Raw genomic sequence first — 26901 nt, forward strand, 5'->3', positions numbered from 1 at the left:
GGGTGCCCGGAGGTAGCGGGCGCGGCCGGGGGGCTGAGGGGTGGCTCTCCGTCTCGGGTGGTCCTGTGCGCTGCCGCCTCGGCCACACGCTCCGCCGGGGTCAGCCCACCTCGGCCCAGGAATGGGCCTGCTGCCCCCGGCCCGGACCCCTGATGAGCTGTCCCTGCCCCCCGCTGCGAGGGTCGGTCCTTGGTCACCGCAGCGGAGAGCTGGCTGCAGCGCACCGCAGTCCAGGTGGGACTTAAAACTTTAAACTCATGGCACACTCACACACACTCACACACACACACACACCCCACTTTGGAAGGAGTCAGCCTCCCCCATAAGTCCCAGGGACGCTGATGCACCCCGGGTTCCTTTTGTCCTTTTACTAAGCAGAATCCTGGGTTTAGGGGGTGATTGCAGGGCGTCTCTGGGTGGAGGGGAGCCGGTGGAGACCCGGCACAGGCGCAGGGTCCCCCGAGGTGAGGTCGGTGGGTGGCCGGCAGCGTGGGGACAGCGGGGCCCAGGGGAGAGAGGAAGCAGAGAAAGGGTCGTGGAAAGAGTGAGAGACCGCTGCAAGGCGTGGAGAGAGCAGAGGGAAACCCAGAGGCTTGCACATCATATGGCTGGGCGATGCCCAAACAAGCACTACCCAACGCAACAAACCAGGCTTCCAACAAAGAGGTTTGACGTTGTAGTTCCCCCTGTTCTTCCCCGGGATCCACGAGTGAGCGCCCCGGAGCTGCGGGTGAAGAGGCCCCATTCCCTCCGCACACCGGCTAAGGCTTTCTCAGGGGCTGTGCTGTGCTGGGTGGTGAGTGCTTCCCTCGCCTGGGCGAGGCACTGGGCTCCATTCTCAGCACCACGTAAAAGTGAATAAAATAGAATATTTCATCAACAACCAATAAAGATTTTTTTTTTTTTTTTTAAAAAGCTTTTTCAGACAGGGTTTGTGAAGGATGATAGGGTGAGCTTCAATTCAGCAAGGATTCAAGGAGTCACATAAAGAAAAGGTGTGGGAAAGTGGTCATGAGATAGGAAGAAAGAAGAGAAAAGCTGAGATGCAGGCGTACAAGAGAGTGGGAATTAGAGATGAATAATAGACACAGGAGAAAGGACCCGTGTGAGGAGACGCAAAGTAGCTGTAGAAGAGAACAACACAAAAGAGGAAAGGGCAGAGGGGGGAGCTTAGGAGAAATGGCAAAGGAAACTGACAAAAAGGACGTTCGGGAGAAGAGCAGGAGAGCACGATGAAAGAAAGAAATCCAACCATCAAATCACAGGGGAAGGAGCAAAAGAAAGAAAGGGGCCAGTAGCGGAGTCAGGATGAGGGCTTGCAATTCGCAGGAGCTTTCGGTTTCCCTCCGGATTGGCCTATGCAAGGATGTTTTCACTCCTTCCTGTGCACAAGGTTACTGGTAAAGGCCTATGTTAGAGTCTGTAAACAAGTCAAAATAAGACCTGGCATTTTGCCAGGGGAATGTTAAAGTTGGTAAACAAGTCTGGATGGTGCCTGGCAAAATGCCAGAGGGAGTGGTTTGAGAAGTAACAAAAGCCAGCCATTAAGTGTGGAGATTCCTGATTGGTTGACTGATGTATCTAGTTTATGCTAATTAGATAAACTGTGTGGAATGTATAAATACTGCTCCTGTCCTGCAATAAACGGCTCCCACTCCTGCTGTATCAACCTACACAAGTTATTCCTCACCACCACCACCCCCCCACCCCCCACCCCCGTTTATTTTGCCGCAGCCGGACTGCGGCAGGCCTAGAGATTTATTTAGGAAAAAAACAATACTGTTCTGTGAGTCAGTAAATTTAAGAACACTTACCCAGGGGTCTGCCATCATAGCAGCGATTACCCACTGCTGAGCATCCTGTGACTTAATGAACCATGCACAGAAAGCTTGCCGATTTCAAATGTGCTTCGGTGTGTTGCTTTAGAGTGAGAAAGGAACATTGAACCAATGTATGTGTCAGCATAATTTCCCAGCTGTCTTAATTCACTCTTTAAAATCACGTTGTTTAATATACACTATTCTGTGATCCATTATAACTCAGTATTTCAATAAGTAATTAAACATTACAAAATGTTGCTTTAGGGTTATTTTAAACTGTAAAAAAGAACCATATGAAAGGTCTATTCATGGTTAAAGCAACTGCTTTACATGAACCGTTTGCAAAGATATGAAGTCAAGACAGCATTTGAGGTAATAAATGCTGGAATTCACAACCCTAAATGCATCTACAGAAGTGTTTTAGCCCATTCTGCTCACATTTGTTACTTGCATTCTCATATTTTCTTTGAGACGCTGAATCAGTGTCTTTGCAGGAGACTTTAATGTATTAGCATAGCAACAAAACCAAGATACATCTTTCCTTAAGGAGACAGTTTTGAAGCATGTTAAAATAGGCAACACAGAAACTATCTCAAGGTTGGTAATTTCTCTAGATGTTACCCACACCCACTCTACCACACATGTCAGCTCTACATCATCATAAGTGAATGTGACTAGGCATGAAGACTTCAGGACAGGCCATTACTGTCTTAGAGAGATAAGGCAATGCCCACCAGACTTCATTTGTAAGCTGCCCCCTTGTTCCTTAAAGATTACCCTCCACCTATTTCAAAGGATTCTTGGTTACTTCAAGTATTAAATTTCATCGTTTTGTTCAAATATCTTTCTTAGAATAAATAGACTAAGGATATTGAGTCCATCCAAAATTTTGAAAATTCTCTTATTCAAGTGTGTCGAAGCTGTTTGAAACTGATTGAATGTAACTGAAATTATTTTACTTATGGCAGTTAGTAATTTTTTAGCTGTTGCACTTATATCTTATGGCCAACTTCTTGAGAAAAAATGGTTTTCTTTTTCTTTCTTTCTTTTTTTTTTTTTTGAATGTAGTCACTACAATGTGCTGAGTTTTTAGTACACAGGTGTAGATGCCTATCCAAGGTTCAGTGCTTGTCAGACACTGCAGATACACTTGGTTCCTGTCTACGGGACGTGCCCTGAGCTCTAGAGTCTGTGACGTCTGCTCATCTTCGTTTTTGGAGGTCCTTCTGCCCACCACTGCCTCTTGAAACCCTGTTCATTTTCAAAGGCACCTACAAAGCAGCAGCAATCTGATGGGAGGTCTTGACCATGCTTCTGCTCCCTGAGGAGCTCGGCTCCTGAGCCACGGCACGTTCCAGCGCTTCCTTCAGTCAAGCCCTGGATGACTGATTTCCCTCTGATTTTTATGAAATCCACCACCACTGTTGGGGATGCAAATCAAGTCAAGATGGCGCCTGGCAGATTGCCAGGAGGAGTGGTTTGTGAAGCCACGCCAGCGAGCCATGAAGATGGTGAGGATTCCTTATTGGCTGACCGCTGTATCTAGATGGAGTCAAGCTGTGTGTAATTAGTTAAGTATATATACCTCTGCTGTCCCGCAGAGAAGCGGCTCCGCTACCTTAGGAGCCCACTACTTTGAGTTCTCGCTCAGTTCCCCGTGAGTTCACTTGCAATTAACCTTCAAGTTGCTTGTCACCTCCGGTTATTTGCCCAGCCCGACTGCGGCAACCACCTTTCTTTTTCTTTTTCCTCTCTAGCTTCTTCATATGAGAGAAAACATACAAACTTTGGCCTTCTGAGTTGAACTGATTTTGATTAATATAATGGTCCTGAGTTCCATTCATTTTCCTACAAATGATATAATTTTATTTTTCTTTATGGCCAAATAAAATATACTCCATTGTATATAAACACCACATTTTCTTTATCCATTCATCCATTGATGGACACCTCGGCTGGTTCTTGCCTATTGTGAATTATGCTGCCATACGCATGCTGTCCTTTGAGAAAGTCGTTAACCTATGCCTAAATGCTAGAGTGTTGATCCTGCTTCCCCCCCCCCCCCAGGAGTTGCATATTTTCTGCTCTACTTCCTGTCTTTGATCAGTTTTGAGTTGATTTTTGTGGGGGGTAAGAGATAGGGTCTAGTTTCATTCTACATATGGATAATCAGTCTTCCTAGCACCATATGTTAAAAAGGCTTTTCCATATATATATATATTTGGTATCTTTGCCAAGGATCAGATGACTGCATCTCTGTGTGTGTCTTTTATTCTGGACCGTTGGTCTATGTCTGTTTTTATGCCAATACCAGTTTTTGTTACTATAGCACTGTAGTATATTTTGCATTCAGGGATTGTGATGGCTCTAGCATTGCTTTTTGTAGATTAGAATTGTTTTGACTATTCTGGGTCATTTATTAATTTTAGGACTTTAAAAAAACTAGTTCTATGAAGAATATCAATGGTACTTTGATAGGGATTGCACTGAATCTGTATATTGCTTTTGGTAGTACGGCTGTTTTAACAATATTAATTCTTACTATTCATGAACATGGGAGGTCTTTCCATTTTCTTCAATTTTTTTCTTTAATGTCCTACAGTTTTCATTGTAGAGATTTTTCACCTCCTTGATTAGATTTATTTCTAGGTTGTTTTTTTTTGAGGCTATTGTAAATGAGATTGTTTTCCTGATTTCCTTCTCAGCTGACTCATTATTGGTATATAGGAATGCTATTGATTTTTTTATCTTAATTTTTTTCACCTACTTTTCTGGGTTTGTAGCTCTAGCAATCTTCTAGTGGAGCTTTTCGGATCTTCTAAGTATAGTATCATATCATCTGCAAACAAGATAATTTGACTTCCTCCGTTACTATTTTTATCCCTTTAATTTCCTTTTCTTGCTTAATTGCTCTGGTTACAATCTTTAGAGTAGTGAGAGTGGGCATACTTGTTTTTTTTTCAGATTTTTAAAGGAAATGTTTTCAGTTTTTCTCCATTCACTAAGATGTTAGTTTTGGGTTTGTCATATACAGCCTTTATGATGTTGAGGTAGGTTCCTTCTGTCCTTAGTTTCTTCCATGCTTTTATCACAAATGGGTACTGAATTCTGTCAAAGGTGTTCTCTGTATCTATTGAGATGGCTAAGTGCTTTTTGTTACAAATTCCATTTATGCTTTAAATTATATGTATTGATTTGTTATGTAAAGCCATCCTTGCATCCCTGGGATAAAACCAAATTGGTCACCCTAGACTATCTTCTTCATATGTTGTTAAATATGATTTGCTAGTATTTTTGCTTTTTGCATCTAAGTTCATCAGGGATATTGGTCTGTAATTTTCTTTCCTTGATGTTTCCTTATCTAGTTTTGGGGTGTGTGTGTGTGTGTGTGTGAGAGAGAGAGAGAGAGAGAGAGAGAGAGAGAGAGAGAGAGATACTGGCTTCATGGAATAAAATTGGAAGTGTTCCATCACTTTATTTAATGGAATGATTTGAGGAGCATTAGCTTTAGTTTTTCTTTAAAGGTCTTTAAAATTCTCCTTTAAAAGTAGAATTCAGTCAAGAATTCATCTGGTCCTGGAATTTTCTTTGTTGGAGAACATTTTATTACTGCATCTATCTCATTGGTAGTTAATGGTCTGCTTAGGTTTTCCGTGTCTGCTTGCTCCAATTTTTGGCAGATCATGTGTGACCAGAAATGTATCCATTTCTTCTAGGTTTTCCAATTTATTTGAGTATAAGTTTTCAAAATAGTCCCCAATGTTCCTCTGTGTTTTTGTGATGTCTGTAGTGATTTCTCCTTTTTCATCTCTGATTTTATTAATTGGCTTTTAAAAGAATCAACTCTTTGTTTCATTGACCCTTTACATATATTTATTTTAATTCTCAATTTCATTGTTTTCAGCTCTGATCTTATTTTCTTCCTTCTATTAGTTATGGAATTGGATTATTCTTCTTTTATCAAGAACCTGGTGATGCATCATTAGGTTTTTTATTTGGGATCTTTCTGCTTTTTAAATGTAGGTACTCATATCTATAAACTTTCCTCTTTAGAACTAGGTTCTAGGCCCAGAGATGCTGGCAAGTTGTATCACTATTCAAATTTATTTTCCCATGATTTCTTTTCTTTTCTTCGTTTTTTAAAAAACACAGTGCCTTTATTTTTATATGGTGCTGAGGATCGAATCTGGGTCCCGCACGTGCTAGGCGAGCGCTCTGCCGCTGAGTCACAATCCCAGCCCCCCATGATTTCTTTTATTACCCAGTGATCATTTAAAAGTGTATCATTCAATTACGTGTTTATATATTTTCTATAGGATGTTTTTGTGTTGATTTCTAATTTCATTGCATTATGTTCAGATAAAATACAAGAAATTATATCTTTCTTTTTCTTTGATAAGAGTTGCTTTGTGATCTAAACTATGTTCTGCTTTTGAAAAGATTCCATAAGCCACTGAGAAGAATGTGTATTCAGTTCTTGTTGCATCAAATATTCTATTGATGTCTTTTAAGTCTACTTGATTTATAATAGGTCCAAAAGAGTCTTTGCTTAGCTCCAAAGAATCTTTACTGAGTGTATGTCTGGATGACCTATCTCTGGTGAGAGAAGAATGTTTAAATCACTCAGTATTATTGTACTAGGGTCTATCTGAGGCTTTAATTCTAGTAGTGTCTCTTTTATGTAATTAGGTGTACCAATGGTTGGGGCATAAGTATTTACTATTGTTTTATCTTCTTGTTGGATTGTACTTTTTACCATATGAAGTGACCTTATTAGTCTCTTCTGATTAACTTTGGTCTGAAGTCTGCTTTGTTGGATATGAGAATAGCCTTCCTGCTTGTTTGGGGCTCTGTTTGCATATTATATCAATTTCCATTTTTTCACTTTCAATTTTATGCCTGTCTTTGCCTAAAATGTGAATCTCTTGTAAGCAACATATAGTTGGCTTTTGTTTTTAATCCATTCTGCCAGTCTGTATTTTTCAATTGGAGAGTTGAGACCAGTTACAATCTGTGTTATTATAGAGAGATATTTATTAATTTCTGCCATTCTGATTTATTTTTAATTTGGCCCTGTATCTCATTTGCTTAGCTATTTTTCAAATGAATTTTTTTTTATATTTGTGAGCTCTGGGACTTGTTTTTAATTTCTTCTGTGTGGAGTACTTCTTTAAGTGTTTTCTGTGGTACTGACTTAAGCAGAAATAAAAGAATTTTTGACTATTATCTGGAAGGTTTTATTCAATTTTGAAGGATAGGTTTGTTGGATATAGCAATCTTGGTTGCCAGTTATTTTTAAAAATTATTATTATTATTTTCAAACAATACCTTTATTTTATTGTTTATTTATTTTTATGTGATGCTGAGGATAGAACCCAGGGCCTCGTACGTGCTGGGCGAACGTGCTACCACTGAGCCACAACCCCAGTCTGACAGTTATTTTCTTTTAAGACTTAGAACATATCATGACAAGCCCTCCTGGATTTTAGAGTTTGTGCTGAGAAATTTGAGGTATTTTGATTGCCTTTCCTCTAAATGTGACTTGATGTTTTTCCTTGAGGCTTTTATAATTCTATCCTTGTTTTATATGTTAGTTACTTTAATTATGTATGATGTGTCATAGAGAGGTTCTGTCATAGAAAGGTTCTTTTTTGATCTTGTGTATTTGGGGTTCTGAATGCCTCCTGTTTTTGCATGTCCATCTTAGTATCAGTGTCTTGAAATTTTCTGTTACTATTTCCCTAAAAACTTATCCATTCCATTAGCCTGCATCTCACTATCCTCCTCAATCTCAGTGGTTCTTAAATTTGGTCTCTTAATGTTATCCTTGAGTTCTTATATACTCTCATCATGGTTATTTATTTTCTTTTCGTTAATGCTGTCTAAATATTTGAGACTGGTCATTTTGTCTTTTAGCTCTGAGATTCTGTCTTCAGAATTAGAGAGACTTTCAGTTGAACATTTTTTTTTTTGATTTATTGTGTCTTTCATTTCTCAGATTTGTTTTGTTCTTTTTCAAAATCTCCATCTCCTTATTGAATTTCTTATTCACATACTGTACTCACTTCTGTAATTCATTCAGTTGTTTTTCTATTCTCTTGGAATTCATCGGTCATTTTTATAATCATTGTTTTGGATTCTTTATCTGATATTTCTATACTTCAGTATCTTTGCAGTCAATTGCTGGTGAACTTTAGGAGGCATCATGTTACCTTGTTTTTTCATATTCTTTGCATTGCTGTTTGAGTTGCATGCATGTGTTAGAATGAATTTCTCTTCCATTTTTATCTGTGAATTTTTTAGGGCATGGCCTTCTGTTGCCAAAATGTCCTAGAGTGGTTTAGATTGAGACCCCTTGTAGGGGGCTGGGGATGTGGCTCAAGTGGTACCGTGCTCGCCTGGCATGCGTGCGGCCCGGGTTCGATCCTCAGCACCACATACAAACAAAGATGTTGTGTCTGCCGATAACTAAAAAAAAAAAATATTAAAATTCTCTCTCTCTTTAAGAAAAAAAGAAAAAGAGACCCCTTGTAGGGTCCAGCCTTAATAACTCTGTATGTTAAGGACATGGGAGCAATCTAGATTAAGACCCTTTGTAGGTGTGGTATCCACAGCCTTTGTGTTAATTCTGTTTTTGCTGTAGTAGTGGATATCCCTGAATGGGGCCTGAGGGCCCATCCCTAGCCAGTCCTACTTGGTGCTTGTTCATTAGTTTGGGTTTTTATCTTTGAATTAATGTATAGCTGTAGATCAAGTGTCATTTGTGTGTGGAGTGAGGTGTGCTGTCTTTTTGCTGGGTTTTGTTCAGCAACAGAGTCTCTAACCTGTGACTTTGTAGTGTCCCTGTGAATTTCACACAGAAAGGGTAGGAAACAATATCTACAACTGACCCAGATGATACATAACGTTAAAATAAAAACTTGGTGCCTACTCTGACATGTGTAACACTACCACAAAACAGGAATGGTCATTTATACAGCAAAAATGTATAACTGTGAGCTAGATCTGCATGAAAGTAAACAGCAGGTGTTACCTGTGTCATCCAGAACAGCAATAATAGCAACACTATGAATGGTGGGGGGCAGGAGTTATATAAACCAAATAGTTGTAAAAGATGGTAAAATACAGTTCTGTTCAATAAAGAAAGTGTGCCAAGCAGGTGGCATGTCTGTAGTATCAGGGGCCTAGGAGGCAGAGGCAGGAGGATCACAAGTTTACAGCTGGCCTCAGCAACTCTATGTGGCTCGGTGGCTGTGCGCCCCTGGGTTCAATCCCTGGTACAAAAGAAAGAAAGAAAGAAAGAAAGAAAAAGTGACAGGAAGGTAGAAAATAGTTGAAAAGGTGAACAGAGAGAATGCAGAAGAGATGAAGCAAGTGATGCCTATAAAGGAGGAGGAGAAAAAATAGAATAAACAAAGTGAAGGGGGAAGGATCAAGAGAACAAGAGAATTTGGCTATTAGCAGGAGAGGAAAGCGGGGAAAAAGAGGGAAACAAACTAAACAAAATACCCTGATCCTCAAAGGGTGTGGCAGGAACAATAACTTGTGAAAATGCTAAAAGCGAGAAGGGAGAAATGTATGTATGGACACATGTCCGTGTCTGCACAGCCGGAACACCCAAGAGCTTTGGGGCTTTTCTGGGGGTGGCAGCGCTGGATTAAGTCAGCACACTCGGGGGCCTGGCAGGTACTGGTCGCTGCAGGGATATATCTGCCAAGACTCTTAGAAGCTTGTTTGTGTCACCCTTATGGGATTATTATATCAGAATATTATTAATTTTTGTAGTACTTCTCCTGAAAATATTTTTAGTCTTTTCACAATATTTTCACAATATCTTTATTTATTTATTTTTTGACAGAGAGAGAGAAAGAGAGAGAGAGAGAATTTTAATATTTATTTTTTTAGTTCTCGGCAGACACAACATGTTTGTTTGTTTGTGGTGCTGAGGATCGAACCTGGGCCGCATGCATGCCAGGCGAGAGCGCTACAGCTTGAGCCACATCTCCAGCCCAATATTTTTATTCTTTGAAATAGAAGTGATTACTACATTTTAAAAAATTTTACTCCTGTAAAGGATATTCATATCTTGGAAACACAACTGACACTACATAGAACATTTGTACTCATTAAAAAGCAGGCACTATTTCAGTGGGTATTTACCAGAATCTTTTTAAAAATGAGTTACAACTGTAATACTGAGCAATGAAGTTTGAACAGTAACCACCAAAAGTGACCTGTATTCTCCTAGTGAACACAACAAAACTTGGACAACAGTTTGCTTCTGGAATTAAAACAAAAGGACTTCTGTTCTGAAAAAAGGGGCAGGTATACCGTCCACAGAAAAAGGGGCAAATAATGTTATAAATGAAGACAAAGGACAAAGTAACCCCAGAATTGTTCTGGTTGCTTGGATATCGTTTATGGGTCTGGAGGAAGACTGTTTCTGTGGACATCCAAGATGGTCACTGGCATATGGTCCAGAGGAAGGCTGTTTGTATTGATTTGCGTTATTGGCAGGTCGTTAACTATGCAGGGACACATAATAAAGAATTCAAGTTAAATCAAAGACTAGTGTTGAGCAGGATTGGTGCCTGGGCATCCTGGGTCTCGCTTCCTGCTGTTCCTGCTCACCGTCCCCTATGGCCTTGCCACACACGGCCTTCGTTGTGGCGCAGTACTTCCCTTATACTCCTAGTTTGTTGAAGGTTTTTTTTTTTTTAAATCAAGGAATATTGAATTTCATTACATTTTTTGGCATCTGTTGTAATGGTCATGCTTTTATCCTTGATTCTGTCGTGAAGTATCAATCACATTTACTAGAGGATGCCGAGCTGTCCTTGCGTTGCCAGGGTGAATCCCCATGTAATCAAGGTGAATGAATTGACTTAATGTGTTGTTGAATTCAATTCTGTTAGTAATTTGTTGAGAATTTTGGCATCTATATTCACCATAGGATGTTAGTCTAACTTTCAATTTGGACTAAAATCCAAGTGTTCAACAGAGACATAGGACTTAGCTTAATACACAGTATAAATGTTTAGTTCAAATGTTTATTTTATAGAGTAGAAAATGGGAAGTCCAGAGATGTCATGGGACTTTCTTCAAGGTCTTCTTGCTTTACTGTGGTGGAGCTGGGTTCATAATTCCAATTTATTCACCTGCCTGTTTTTTATTTTTGCAAATGGCATGGAAAGAACCTAACATTTTTTTCTCTTGAGCTTTTACCTATTAATCTAATGCCATTTACTGAGTAACACTTTTCAAATATACCAAGTTCTCATATATAAATTGTGAATCTGTTTCTGAACTTTCTATTGTATTCTGTTTACTGTCTTTGGAGGAAAAAAAAAAAACCCTTTGATTTCTTGATTGTGTAGCAGAGAACACTTTCCAGTGCTTTTTCATCTAACTGTATACTATTAGACCAAAAAAAAAAAAAAAAAAAAAAAAAAGACTAGCACAAGATTTTAAAGGTACATGTATCATACATGAACATGTAATCATGTCAAAACATGGTACATACATTGGAGTGCATAAAGGCAGCTATAATCTGTGGAGCAGGGCATTAAAAAGGAGTGATCTTTCCAGTCAGAATGGCAATCATCAAGAATACAACCAACAATAAATGTTGGTGAGGATGTGGGGGAAAAGGTTCACTCAGACATTGCTGTGAAGTAAGCCAATCCCAAAGAACCAAAGGCTGAATGTTCTCTCTAAATGCGGATGCTAATGCACAATAAGAGAGGTGGGGGGGAATAGAGGTGATTTGGACTAGACAGAAGGGAGGGGAGGGGTCATGGGGGTAGGAATGATAGTAGAATGAATTTGGAGATTATTACCCTATGTGTATATATGATTACATGACCTGTGTAATTAATTCTATATCATGTACAACCAGATGAATGGGGAGTTATACTCCATTTATGTATGATGTGTCAAAATACATTCTACTGTCATGCATAAGTAATTATAACAAATAAAAAATAGAAATATGTATATACAAAGAAGTGATCTGCAGAGAGCATACCCAGATGTTTGTATAAGTGTCCTCCATATAGCTCTGGCTGAGGGCTGGGGCCCTCAGGTATGAGGCTTACCGGAGTGGCTGATTTTGTGCTGCAAGAAGATCAGACATTCTAGAAGTCAAAAAACGCTGAGATTTTGGAGATCAGGTCAGAATAGAGAAAACTTTTTCTATCCTGGGTACTTAGTCAATACACAAAAAAAGTCCAACATTTGAAGTAATACAACTCAGAGTAAGCCCTTCTTGAGAACCAAGAAAGCCTCAAGCATGATCTACAGGGAACAGAGATCATGACTATATCTCATCAAATAAGAGGGACTTGGCTTTCCTAAGATAGTAAAACTTGGCTTACACAATTCCAGGGGACAGAGAGTAACTGAACTGCTAAAATGAGAGGGGAAATACAAGAACCTAGAGTCTTTATGACATATCATTCACACAGCTCAGTACAAAATCAACCATGATGAGACAGACATATGCATCCATGCACACATACACATGGACACTCACACAAAGGGATGTGATTCAGAGTCAGAGGGGGGAAAAGTAATCAATAGAAACAGCCCCAAGATGCCACACAGGCTGGATCTAGAGGAGTAGGATGAATGTATACACGCACGCATCAAACTACACATATGTGTATGTACTTGCTCATTTTTGCAAAAAGAAACAAATGAAGGGTGGACAACCATTAAGGTGGTAGAAATAGAGTGGAAAGGATAAGGAGAGGGCCAAGATTCCTGATTGGAGGTTTTTATATTATTTTGGCTTTCGAATCATGGTAATGTTTTATATATGAAGAAAAAAAGTGGAAAAAAGCAAATCTTTATGCTTAAAAAAAAAAACCTAAAGAAAATTTAATTTTACCTAATAGAATGGTTGTTAGCTTTTATTTATTATTATTTTTTGGTATTGGGAATTGAACCCGGGGGTTCTCTATCACTGGCCTACATCCCCATTTCTCTATTATTGAGATAGGGTCTTGCTAAAATGCTGAGGCTGGCCTTGAACTTGCAATCTTCCTGCCTCAATGTCCCAAACAGCTGGGATTACAGGTGTGCACTATAGCATCTGGCTAGTTGTTAGCTTTTTTGTTTAGTAATTCTGAAACTTTTCTGTATATACTGTAGATAACACAAATAAATATATGTTGAGAATCAGGTCCCTCAGGCATGGATCATCATGGATATCAAAAGGATGCACACATTCTTAAAATACCCTAACATACACCACTTAATTACAAAGGGGGAAGGCACCTTTACCATGGAGATGTCTGATGTACACCCTTTAACCAAGGGCTTGAATTCAGCACTGTTAGTAACGGGCACACAGACCCACCATGCCTCCCGATTGGAGCCAGAGGGAAGTGCACACACCACCTTAGAGGTGGCGAGTAAGGAATACCCTTGTTCTTGGCAAAATGCCAGGGGCCATACAGACTCAGCCGTGGCTCTCAGCACTAGGAGACGCATGTCTGAGTATTCAAGGGTGACAGGCATGATGGCTGAAATCCACATTCAATTGGAAAAAATAATATGTACAGGTAAAGAAAAAGTGACAAAGCATTAAGTCTGATCTGGCATGAACATTTTAAAGTAAGAAACTGGGACAGTAAGAACAGAGTGAGTGAGCCGACAATGAGGCTCTTCCCTCTGGGTCTTGTGCAGTGAAAAGGCAGAGTTCTGGCACCCCACTCCCATGAGAGCAGCAAGAAGACAAAGGAACTGTTTGCCATTTACCAATGTACTATTCTCCATTTCTGTACAGCAAATTCCACACACTCAGCTACTTAATAAACCCAAATTCACTATCCCAGTTTCTGTGGGTCAGCTGGGTCCTCTGCTCCATATTCCTCCAGGTGGAACTCTCATCTGAGGCTGTGTCCCTTTTGCAACAGGGAAGCCTAGTTCCAGGCCAACAGAATACCTTGTCTGCTAGGGTAACATGCCCAGAAAGACTAAAGCATGCCTTGTGACATAAACTAAGGGAGCTCTCATATTCACTGGTCCCGCGTAGTTCAAGAGAACTGGATGGGTTATACAGGTGTGTAGACCCCTGCATCCACTCGAGTTCTAAGATGTAGCGTATGGCACACGTTAACTATCACAGTCATCTAGGCACAAATCTGGGTGCTGACATACAGGAGCTGTCCACTCAGACTTGCTCTGCTTTCACTGAGTGTGCACTGTAGAGGGGTGGGCAGGAAGTGAATTTATCAAAATTTTTTAAAACAAGAAACTTGATATTCTTAACTATGTTGAGACTCTTCTGCTTATTTCAATACAAAGGCTCTATGATTTCTAAAACTTCCTTAACACAGTAGACTTTTTCAGGTCACGAAACCCAGAAACATTGCTTTCCATTTCATACAATCTCTTCTGCTTTTGTTGGGTGGAATACTTCTATGCACATGTTTTCCTTTCTCAACTGTATGGATTCTTGTAGAAGGCCGGCTGGCTGCAAAATAACCGGGGGGTGACGAATAACTTGTGTTCGTTGATACAGCAGGAGTAGGAGCCGTTTATTCCAGGACAGGAGCAGTATTTATACTTTCCACACAGTTTATCTAATTAGCATAAACTAGATACATCAGTCAACCAATAAGGAATCTCCACACTTAATGGCTCGCTTTTGTTACTTCTCAAACCACGCCCTCTGGCATTTTGCCAGGCACCATCCAGACTTGTTTACGAACTCTAACATTCCCCTGGCAAAATGCCAGGTGTTATTTTGACTTGTTTACAGACTCTAACAGATTCTCACTGTGGTTGTGCAGATAGCGTAAGCCAAATGCTAGACTCTTTTCCTAAATTATCCCTTCAAAGGATGTCTGGGTTCCCTAACGCCCCTCGCACGAGCCCAGTTGAGAAGCCATGGCAGGATGGCACACTCCTGTCCTCCCAGCTGCTCCAGAGGAAGAGGCAGGAGGATTACTTGAAGCCACAAGTTCAACACCCGGCCTGGGAACACAGGAGACCCGTCTTACATAATAAAACAGGCCAGGCTCCTTGACTTCTCAGTGTGCACGCCCATTTGGGTGATTCAACCTACTCTATCATTGTCCTCACTGCTGCTTGACTGCTGGCTTGACTCCCAGGAGCAGTCTGAAGGCTGCGATGTCCTCCCTGCCAGATGGCATGACGAGACTTGTTGTTAGTCACCCTGGACACCTCCTACCCCAAATGTTATACTAGTTATTTCTCCTAAGATTCCTGATTCTGTGATTCAGACATTTCAGTATCACGTTAGTGCAAGAAGTCATTACTCTTCTTGGTCATTTCATGTTGTCCCCATGGACTGACATGTGAGAAACTGGAAGTCTGAAGGAGAACTTTGAGAGGACTGTAACGTGAGTTGGGCTGCAGCAGCACATCCTGCCTTGGTGGGCCAACCCAGCTCTTCAGCAATCTGGTGAACCCCTAGCCTTTCCCCCTGAAAACCTGGCATATGATTTCAGCCAATTCACTGATCAACGAATGCCCATTTATGAGACTCACACAGCTTCATATTTTACACTGGTATTTATACTCATATATTTATAGCTGAGTAGACAGAAAGCAGCACTTAGCAGTGTCCAGGTACAGAAAGCAGAACAGAGAGGGAATGAAGGAAAACTGCCTACCTGGATGAGAGTTTACGGAGTGCCAAGGCAATTTCAGTCAGAAATAACAAACCCAACATGAGGAGGCATAGTGAAAAGGGATTTCCTGTTTGTGTCACTGGAAGGCCATGTCTCTTCAGGCACACTCCTTGGCCATCTCTCGCAATTCTTGGCTGTCTTCTGCCACTGCCCAGTCTGTGCCTGTGAAGTGGGGGGTGGTGGGGAGGGGAAGGGTTTATGTAAGAGTCTTCCCTTAGTCTATCTAATTGGTTTAGCTTACGTGTCCACCCTAGACCAGAATCACCAATCATGACAATGCTATGTCCTAAATTAGTTTAAGACTAATCTTCCAATTCAACTTGAAAAGGAAATGGCATTTCACATCTGGTGTTGGGTTCAATTAACCAATCCACATTCTACTACATAATGCATGAGGGCAAAAATGTTCACTCTACACTAACTGTTCATGATCGAGTGTAAAGGAAAAGTTTCAGATGCCTAAAAAGTTAGGTTAGAAAAAAAAAAAAAAAGGTTGGAAACAGAATCAGTACCCAACTGTACTGCTAAGTACAGAAGGGGAGTGGGGATTGGCAACTGAATGTTGGGCTTATTTTCCACTGTGACTCAAAGGAGGCTGAGGCAGGAGGATTCCAAGTTTGAGGTCAGCCTTAGCCACTTAGTGAGACCTGTCTTAAAATAAAAAATGTTTATTTATTTAATTTTTTAAGTCGTAATTGGACACAATATCTTTTTATTTTACTTATGTATTTTTACGTGGTGCTGAGGATCGAACCCAGGGCCTCGTATGTGCTAAGCAAGCGTTCTACTGCTGACCCACAACCCCAGCCCTAAAAAAAAAACATTTTTTTTTTTTCAACAGAGAATGAAAGGATACCTGTGCATATGTGAAGACAGGAAAAACCATAGTGAAAGAAATCATCAATAGAGGAGACCAAGACAGGTTCCAGAGGTCACTAAAGACAATGTGACAGAAGAAGATGGAAGGCAGTGTGATGGTCAGAGATGACGCAGGTGCTTCATTGCAATGGGTTTCTTTTCTCAAATAGCAACGTGGAGAATCACCTGATGAGTGTGCACACTGGGAGCCACCCCTCCCTCTCCACTTCCCAGGGGCTGGGACCCTTTCTTATTCAGCTATTCTAGGGACATGACTAGTATTTTTGCTAGAAACATTTCTCACCTCAATGCTGGGATGTAGCATCAGTTTAAAGCAAGGAAAAAAGCCTGAAGGCTGTAGGCCTGGTCTAGTAACACTGCTGTGTGAATGGCAAGAGGGAACACACTTGAAATTCACCATCCTGCCTTCCCCTTTGCGTTCAGCCAGTGTTACCTCACCTTCTTCTCACAATGAAAGCTGAGACCTATTCTGTTGACAGAGTCAACAGATACAACCTGGGAAAGCGTCACAAAAGGCGAAAACCTGGCATACCATTTTGGCACCAGCTCCTCTACCCCACTCCGACTCAACAAGTGATAAAATACAAGCAGCAGCAGTGGAGCAAAATGTGGATTCTGCCAGGAACTGCAAACTCAAAATGCTGCTTTAATTTTGAGGGTGACAATTACCCACACAAGTATTTTAGCAGAACCCCAAACATGGTCAGTTCAAGTTATTGCTCCTCCCTGTGCTATTTTCATGACACAGTGGGGGAGGTGCCAGAAGGATCCAATGCACAAAAGCAGAGCACACAGGATAGCTCTTCCAGGTGTCCACTCCTCTGTCTCAGCCTCAAACACTCCTGAAATCCCTGAGGCTGCCCAGTGGCTATCACCACCACCAAACCTAAGTACCACTGAATATCTGCCTTACTCCAATGCAAGTGTAGGGTAAATGCTAATTTCTTATAGTATAGTGAAGACAAAAATGGAGTTTCTCACGACAAATGTTTATTTAAGAATTAAGGGAAAACAAAAACATTAAGCATAGGAATACATTGACTGAATACAATTTATCTCATTTGGTCTGAAATCTTGAAAAAGTCACTCTAACTACTTACCTGAGGTAGATTTAGGTTGGCACTGCTTCAAGGGAACCTCCATCCATCCCAAAAGTGACCTTCTGGTTTTGGTTACAGGCTCCCAAGTGGTCCTCTCCAACCTCAGGTTTTGCTCTATGAATAACACCAATGCCTTTCCCCCGTGGCTAAACCCTCAGACCTGTTCCACACCCCAAATTCTCCACTGGAAGGATGGCCCATGGTTCATTTAAGGACTAGAGAAATTACCAGTAAGATTAGTTGGGAGAAGGGGCAAGGTACTGCCCTGCTAATGACACCAACTCTGTCCCTTCTCCAAGGTCTAATAATTAATAAGCAGTCATAAGGACGAATTTTTTCACTGCCATGCCATACACCCCATACTACCAAGTATTACAATTGTCATACTAGTGACAGGCATGACTCTCATCAAAGAGAAAGCAAAAAATACATCTTGTATGTTTATCACACTGGGCAACTTTTCATGATATAAGAACTACTGGTAAACATTGTTGAAACATGTAAAAACAAATAAAACTTACAGGATGTTTTCTAAAAGACAAAAGTCCTAGAATCAGATTCTTTGTTACCATTAGGAGTTAGAGCCACTGACCCTACGACTATGGTGATCATCGGCCCACCATCAGGAGCAAGGTTTACAGTTGCATACAAGGCAGCCACGGGCCTACTCAACGAATCCAATGCCAATACCCTCTGGAGTTCAGGGGTCCGCTAAGAAAACCCAAAACAAAGGACTCTAACCACCTGCCTGCAGAGTCCCAAATACTGTAGGAATTTGAAAGTATCTGTCTTAAATGTTTTTTTAATCTGATGGGAGGAAAAAAGCTGAGAAGTGACCATTTTTAGATCCTCAGATTATAGTATTTCTACAGAACGTTAAAGACAACTATTACCCTGTTAAATGGGAAACGGTATTTATTCTTAAACTTCCCGTGGATCCAACAACTACTCATTCCCTTATAGCATTTAGAATCCTGCATTCCAAGCCAATATATATATATATATATACCTTATATTGTGATGACTGCAATCCTTTCCCTGGGATTAAAATGTATTTTTCTCTTCCCTTGGAAGAACTGAAATAAACGAAAAGATGTATCATTATGAGGCCTGATTTGCTATAAACAGCAGGACAGTGGAGAGAAAAGAAAACCAGCTGTGGAGTCAGGAGACTCCAAGTGAAAACAGTCTTGGTCCTCCACTGACAAATATCACTAGGAGTTTTTTACTCTGTGCTCGCTCAGATGTCACCTTCCTTTCAGTCTTCCCCTGGCCATTTAGCCAGGAACCGAATGACGGGATCTATGCTCTATCAGTGAAAGGAACAATAAGTCAGGCCAAAAGATATGGACACTGACCACATCACAACCATTATCCTGGAATCCACATTTTGAGTTGCAAAGAAATGAATTTCTAAATTTGAAAATTTAAATACTAATGATAACCCAGAAGACATTTTAGGGAAAAGAGAAATTTGGAAGGTGTGCCTCAATATACACTACAGCTGAGTACTCTGCTTTTTTTATGAGGTTGATCCTGCAAAGGGGAAACTATTGGGAGACTTTTAATTTAGGATAACTACTTCCTAGCTTCTTGGTGCTTCTCACAGCCAGTTAAGGATTCCTATGTCACTATCAAAACACTAGTCCCATTCTAGCCAACGATGAAAAAAAAAAAAAAAAAAAAAAGGAGTAAAAAAATCAACATTCTCCTTCCCCCCAAGAGTAACACATGCCACATCTTCTATTACAAGGTTACAGTCCTTTCCTTTATTGAATTTCTGAATTTTAAAAAGTGAAAATAAAGCAATCATTAAGTGGTTCAGATAAAAGAAAAAGCATCTTTTCCTGAGTTACCCAACAGGTCTACTCTGACCTGCCCCAGCTCTCCCCAGAACAAGCTTCTGGGTATCTAAAAAAATGATTTCCTTACTGACTCCACTTAAAGTTCTACCCCATGGGTCAACTAAATTTAAGACCAGTTCTTACATGTACTATATATACACAGATTCTCACCCACAATTCACAATCAGACCTCTTAAAGAGGCAAGCTTCTCTGCAGAATGGGTTCTTTGGGCCCAATAAAATAGGAGCTACTAGCAAGGTTTTTCCAGACTCAAGGTATTTATGTGAGCGCCCTGATATACCACAAGAGCTGATCACTGACAAGCTTTTCCTCATTCAGACACTTATAAGATCTTTCTTCAGATTTTTTCTTCTATTTTCTTTTTTTGCCATACTCAAGACAAATATACAATTTTTCACCAGTATGCCTTCTCTGATGGGTAAGAAAGTTAGAGTTCTGTTAGAAGCCTTTCCACACTTGCTGGGGCTTCTCCCCAGGTGGGTTTTCTGGTGTCCAACGAGATGTACATACTGTCTGAAGCTCTGCTGACACTGAAGGCATTTATTAAGAAGCTGTTCTCTGGTGTGAATTCCCTTGCAATGAGGAGGGCTGGGTACTGCAAGAAAGCTTGTATATGCAGTGCATGTTTCCTACCTGTGCAAATCCTGTAGGTGATCAAGCTCAGGCTAAGGGTTTTCCTAAACTCAGGGCACCTGTGGAGTTTCTCACTGGAGTGGCTGTTAGGGCGGCTCTTCTGGGTGAAGTATTCCTCATGCTTCCTACAATTGCAGGCTCTCTGGTCCCCACTGAAGTTTGCGCTCTGGGCCAAGTCTGAGATTCACCTAGATTCATCCTAATGAGCTCTGATCTGTAATTAAATTTTTCATGGTGTCATAACTTCTTGCCTGGTCAGGACATTTGTGAGGCTTCTGATGCATGAGCGGGGCTGAGCCCAAGAGCTTTGTCACCCACATTACAGATATACGGTTTTTCACCAATATGATGCTGGAGAAGGGCTGAGCTCTGGTGGAAGCTTTTATCACACACACTGTACTTATAGTGTAGCTCCTCCGTCTGAGTTCTCATTTTCTGTTGGGCAACAAAGTCCATACCTAACAGGAAGCCACTTTCACATGTAGACCACTGATGCGGTTTCTCTTCCACATGAATTCTCTGATGCACAATAAGGTCTGAGCTACAGCTGAAGCCTTTCTCATACTCGAGACATTTAAAAGTGTGCGTGTGAGTCGCCTGGTGTCTAATGAGGTTGGCACTGCGAGTAAAACTCCTCATGCATTCCAAGCACTTATAGGGCTTCTCACCTGTGTGGACTCTCTGGTGCACAATAAGGTCTGATTTCTGGCCAAAGCATTTCTCACAGGCACCACACTTATAGGGCTTCTCCCCAGTGTGAACTCTTTTATGTACAATGAAGGCTGAACGGTGTCGGTAACTCTTCTCACATTTGTTACACTTGTAGGGCCTTTCACCAGTATGTGTTCTCTGGTGGCTAATAAGGTCTGATTTCCCACTGAAGGCTTTTTCACACTCCAGACACTTAAATGGCTTCTCACCTGTGTGGGTTCTTCGGTGCCTTATTAGGTTGGTACTTCGACTAAAGCACTTATCACACTCACTACAGAGATACGGTTTCTCGCCTGTATGACTTCGCTGGTGAACAAGCAGATCAGAGCTCTGACCAAAATTCTTGCCACAGATGTCACATGTATAGAATTTTTTACCTGCATGTGTTCTCTGGTGTCCTGAAAGGGCCAAGTGGTGCCAAAAGCTCTTCTCACATTTGCTGCATTTATAAGGTTTCTCATAATTGTGGATCCTCTGGTGGGAAATAAGATCTGAGCTCTGGATGAAGGTTTTCTCACACATATCACATCTGTAAGGTTTCTCCCCAGTGTGGGTTCTCTCACACATAATAAGAGCTAAGTTTTCACAGAAGTCTCGTTCACGTTCAAGGCACTCGTATATTTGATTATCTACTGGAGTAATCTGATGCACATGAATAAAAATCTTTTTACCCTTTTGAGGGTATACATGATATACTTTCCTTTTCTGAGTTCTCTGATCCCATCTTTCTTCTGAAGTGTACATTTTCTATGGCTCTCTCCTAGGGAGTCTTCCACTGGTCTTCTTGACCCATCATTGTCTTCTTAGTCATTCTGTTTTTAAGAACTTGGAAGGTTCATCTATGTTAAGCCTTTCAGTCATGAGCAATTTGCCTTTCCAAGTTTCCCGCATCATATACATGAATTTCTTACTTGGTATTTCTAAACCTGTAAGACAAGGTAGAAATAACATTTAAATTCCTACATTAAGAATCCTAAAGATTAAAATCACTACAGAAAAGACAGAAATCCTGGGGCTGGGGATGTGGCTCAAGCGGTAACGCGCTCGCCTGGCATGCGTGCGGCCCGGGTTCGATCCTCAGCACCACATACAAAGGTGTTGTGTCCGCCGAGAATTAAAAAATAGATATTAAAAAATCTCTCTCTCTCTCTCCCACTCTTTCTTTAAAAAAAAAAAAAAAAAAAAAAAAAAAAAGACCGAAATCCTGCATCAGAATCTGTAAGTCTTTTATGTTTTGCATGGACTGAGTATCCTTTATCCAAAATGCTTGGAAACAGAGAGTTTTAGATTTTGGATATTTTCAGAATTTGGAATATCTGCATGCATAAAATGAGAAGTCTTGAGGGTGGCACCAAAGTCTTAACACAAAATTCATTTGTTTGGTATATATTTTATACACGTAGTCTGAAGGCAATTTTATACAATATTTTTAATAATTTTGTATATGGAACACAAAGTGACTGTGTGGAATTTTCATGGCATCATACTGGCACCCAAAAAGTTTCAGATTCTGGAGCATTTCAGATTTAGGAGCTTCTGATTAGGAATGCTCACTCTGTACTTGGTTTTCCTCTCTGCTAATAAAAATGAGACATACATATGAGAAACCACCAATAAAAGCTCTTTATATGAACCTGGGTGATCCCAAAACCAGGGTTTTTCTTTTCATTGCTTCAGAGGAAAGATTAAGATGACTCTAATAACATTAATAGGCAAGTTCAGGAGAGGAAGAAAGCAAAGCAGAGGGGAGAGTCTTCTGTGTCCTTCACATTTACTCCCTCAGGACCTCTGTGATGTCTGACCCCGCCTTACACACTGGGATGGCCATCCTTCATCTAAGCAGTGTAAGCTGAAGATTTTGTTTTTACTAAGAAAACGGAAGCAAAATGAAAACAGACACACACACACACACATAAACACAGAGGCAGACAACTTCGCAGGCTCCCAACACTTCAGCCAGCCTGTCACCTGTGGAGCACCCCACCATCCCTTAGCCACGCAATCCACGGTCAACCTTGCCCCTGGTGCTGGACTCCACCCGCTTTTCCACAAGGATGTTGCTCTACCCTCCTTCTGCATTCTCGTTTTCTTTCTCTCTACTGGATCATTCTAATTAGCAAACTGGCAGTTCTCTCTCTTCTGAACAACAAAAGCACAACCAACAAGACAACTTGTTTCAATCCCCTCACCCTCAAGCTATTGTCCCATTTCTCTGTTACTCTTTACATAAAACTCCTCAAAAGAAATCAGTCTTTTGTCTCCATTTCTTGTCTTCCAAGGCTTCTGGAACACATCCTAACCAGACACCTTCACCACTCCCCTAGAACTGCCCATTAGAAACCTACAAGCCCCAGAGAAGTCTGCCTCCAGGTCACCACTGTGACTGGGTTCTCTGCTCTTCAGATACTCTGAGTCGGATTCTCTCTAGTTTCAGGGTCTGCGTACTTGCCGTCCCTCCCTGGATGAAGGGCTCCCCCTCTGGGTCTCGTCAATGTTTTCTCTTTAACCTCCCTCCCATCTTTGAACAACTGTCACATTCTCAGGCGGCCATTTCTGACTATCCTATTTTAAATTATAACACATCTCCACTGCAGCTGACCCATACGAACAACACCCCTTCTCTCCTTTTTGCTCTTCTCCACAGAAGGTTAAGTAAGCTTCTAAGGGACAGGAATTTTGTTTTGATGTCTGTTTTGTGCACTGCAGTTTCCCTGGCACCTATGACAGTGCCTGGCACATACAGATAGATAGTCCAGCTCGGAATGGAAGCTCTTATTTGGCATCCGTGGAGGGTCTTAGATAACCCATAAAACCTTTAACTGATGAGTAACAAGATGCTGTTCAGAATCTGTCCGTTATTCTGGGGAGAGAGTCCACAGTTAATCAGAAAGGGCCCTTAACTACGAAACTAATATTGGACTGGAGCTTAAACATTCATAGAAGATAGTAAGTCACAGGACCTAGAACCCTTGCACATTGTGTCACCTCTTGGTAATGTGATGATGGGTGGCTTTGTCCTTCACCAATCTGCTTAACTACTGTTTTCTAATCTTCACTCAGCAACCTATATGCTTTCCTCATGCAAAGCACAGAGACTACTCTTGCAATAAGAAAAGTTATTTACAGATATAAAAAGACATACCCAGCCTTCAAATGCCAATTCAGAATGTTCTAAAATTTAGTTATAGAGGATAGAAGTAAGAACTGAATGGGTTGAGAGTAGTGCAGTTTCTTCAGTTAAGACATACAGATTCATAAGAAATACAGAACTGTGACCAAAGAGGGACAGAGAGAAAAGTGTGCTAGAAGGCTAACAAGAACCAGGAAGTCCAACAGCTGAGAAAGAAAGTAGGCAAGCTAAACAACATAGCCATGCTAGTGCTAAACACAGTGGCTACATCTCACATTTCAAGTATTTAACATGTCTCTATACACTGCTGCACCGTACCATATATACCTTTTTTGGTCCAAATTACATCATTCAGGGATCCTCATGGTATTATAGAAGAACCCCTTAAACTACAAAACCATTTGTAGTACTCCACTCTCTCCTCATTTGGTAATGGGTATCCTAGGAAATCCATGTATACAACTTGACCCATCACATGAACCCATGAGCTTATAAAATATCATTAAAATTAGCATGTTTCTGCCCCTATCAGACAATGAATACTTTTCTGTGCATTTATTACCAAGATGCTGAGTCAGTTTGCCGTGTTTCATGCGCATGGGTCTGAGTCTCAGGGATTACCTATAATAGCAGGTATCTATAAAAAACACTGCATTACTCATCTATGCACCAAGGACCTCTTAGTTTACGGTTAGTAGGAAAATTGCTAACAATATACAAAGTATTAAGCCCCAGAGCATACTTTGTCCCTGCCACAGTAAATCCTCAAAGTCAAAAGTATCAGAACATTATTCATTATTCCTATTATTAAATTAAGTTTACAGAGCTAAATGCCTAGAATCTATTCGTGCCTTACACAACCTGTTTTGGTTTGAATATGTGGTGTTCCCCAAAAGCTCATGATTGGGTGGTAACTGTTGGCATGTAGGGTATAGCTGGAGGAGGGAGGGAGGTTGGTCACTGGGGGTGCACCTTTGGTGTTTCATATTTTGTCCATGTACAGAGCTCTTTGCTTCCTTGGGAAGCCATGTCTCAAGGTGCTTACCTCTGCCATGCTCTTGTACTAGGATCTGCCTCACGCTGGACTCAGAGCTATGGAGTTGGCTGTCTACACACTGAGACCTCTGAAACTGTGAGAAAAATAAACTTTTCCTCCTCCAATTATTCTTGCAGGTCTCTGGGTCACAGCAACAAAAAAAACTGACTGAAACAAGTCAAAGGAAGCCATTAAAGGACCTACACTGATACTAAGGTCAGCTCCAACCATCACCTGTCTCATTTCAGTTCATAGAAAATCCATCCTTTATTTTCTCCAGTCAAAATCTTGAAGTCATCCTGCATTCTTTCCCTTCACACCCTATAATCAAGTCATCAACAAATCTTGTGGCTCCATTTCAAAACACGTAAATCTAGGAATTCAGTCACTCCTCATCACTTTTGCTACTACTAACCTGGCCCTACCACTCTCATTTCTCACATGGACTATCACAGTAACCTCCTAACTGGTTTTCATCTATTATGGCTGAACTGTGTGTTGCCTCTCAAATTCACATACTGAAGATTTAACCCCTACTATTTTAGAAAGTAACTATGTTTAAAGACAGGGTCTTCAGAGGGGTCTTAAAATGAGAACATCAGGTGGCCCTAGTCTTTTGTGACTAGTGTCCTTCTAAGAAGAGTTTAGGATACACAGCTACCAAGGATACACACCCAGAGAGTGCAGACAACACGAGGACACAGTGAGACAGAGGCCATCAGTGGGTCAAGGAGAGAGATCGCGGAGCCTCAAGAGGAGAGAAGGTGGTGTTAGAGGAAGGATGCACTTACCAGCAGTTCCTCAGAGCCAGACTTACTCAGTGAGGCGAGTAACTAAGGCCACATGGAGAAACTTTAACCACAGAGCACAGAAAGTCAGAGCAATATAAAAAAATGTGAGAGATGTGCCAGCTGCCTGCAGAGGTACAATGCCACTGAGGGGAGGGGAAAGGACAAGGCAGAAAAAAAAAAAGGTTGGGGAAACCTGTGGATCACAGAGGGAGGCTGATCTTTATGGACACAGTTGGTGGGGGAAGTGGCTCAGTGAAAAGCTACACAAAACGGCACGGCCCACAGTTAAGAGGGAATCAAGATCACTGGCCTGGAAATGACCTCAGGCGTGGCCTGGGAGCTATCTATAAATACTGTACCACTGTAAGCAGGGTCAGAAGTTTGGTAACAGGGATTCGCCTTTTGGGTCCCCTTCTTCCAAGTGTGGGGGGTGGGGTGGGAGGGTGTCTTTTCTGCTATCCTTTAATAAAGTCTTCCACTTTCCTCTTAAAAAGAAGATTGGGAACAAAGGAAGTTGCCATGAACTCCAGAGCGTGCCTGAGCCAGAGTGACTGAAACAGGCACAAAGAAAACCGCCTCGCACAGGCTCCCCATACCAGATTAGAAAGCGTCTTGGTTGCTGGCGCACTGTAGGAGCTACTGGGAAGACACTGACAGTGGCCACACAGGAGCTCTGCACTCCAGGGCCGATTCCTAGTGATTCACTTCCACAGTGGTGACCTGGAAACCTGTGAGAATTTACCAGAGGCCCTAGAGACCCAGAGGTCCAGCAGAGACAGCACGTCCCCAGTAACAGGGGGCCTGGACCCCATCTCCAATACCGACTTCCACAGGTCAGCCAAGACTAAAACCCCAACTACTGGGACTTCCAATCAGAACTCGGCACCATCCCTGCTACAGCAAGCAGCCCATGGTCGCCAGTACTTCCCAGTCTACCCACCCCTGCTGGACGCGGGGAGCCACTACACTGGCTGGCAGTGAGGTGAAGAACACACAGACATCAGACTTGACCCCCAGCCCTTGACCCAAAGGTTGCTGAGACAAAAATGAGGACACAAGGAACAGAAGTCCATCTCTGCTGACAGTTCTAATCGCCACAGCAGAAAACAAGCCTTTTATTTCTAATTACATGTTTTCTTTTTCCTCCATATTCCATTTATTGTATTTATTTAAAAAATTTTTAACTTTCTAAAATTTTTTCAAACATCATACGATTTTTTACTTTTTTCCACTATGCAAGATTGTGTGTATGTCATGTCTGTGTGGATATG

General features: G+C 41.3%; 1 protein-coding gene and 1 long non-coding RNA gene across 4 annotated transcripts in view; one reads left to right on the forward strand and one right to left on the reverse strand.

Annotated features, from left to right (window-relative positions):
• On the forward strand, positions 1 to 25996 carry LOC139706102 (uncharacterized). Its single transcript, XR_011707815.1, has 3 exons — positions 1 to 234; positions 16326 to 16477; positions 24977 to 25996. It is a non-coding gene; the product is annotated as an uncharacterized lncRNA (long non-coding RNA).
• Znf322 (zinc finger protein 322) overlaps positions 17332 to 26901 on the reverse strand; it is a 31247-nt gene continuing 21677 nt past the window's right edge. For all 3 annotated transcript variants that reach the window (XM_071613767.1, XM_027948294.2, XM_071613766.1), the window contains one exon: positions 17332 to 21599. In XM_071613767.1, the coding sequence (XP_071469868.1) occupies positions 20218 to 21417 (1200 nt within the window). In that variant the 5' untranslated portion in view covers positions 21418 to 21599 and the 3' untranslated portion in view covers positions 17332 to 20217. The remainder of the gene's footprint in view (positions 21600 to 26901) is intronic.

Source organism: Marmota flaviventris, chromosome 6 (genome assembly GCF_047511675.1).
Source record: "Marmota flaviventris isolate mMarFla1 chromosome 6, mMarFla1.hap1, whole genome shotgun sequence".
Classification (NCBI taxonomy): domain Eukaryota; kingdom Metazoa; phylum Chordata; class Mammalia; order Rodentia; family Sciuridae; genus Marmota; species Marmota flaviventris.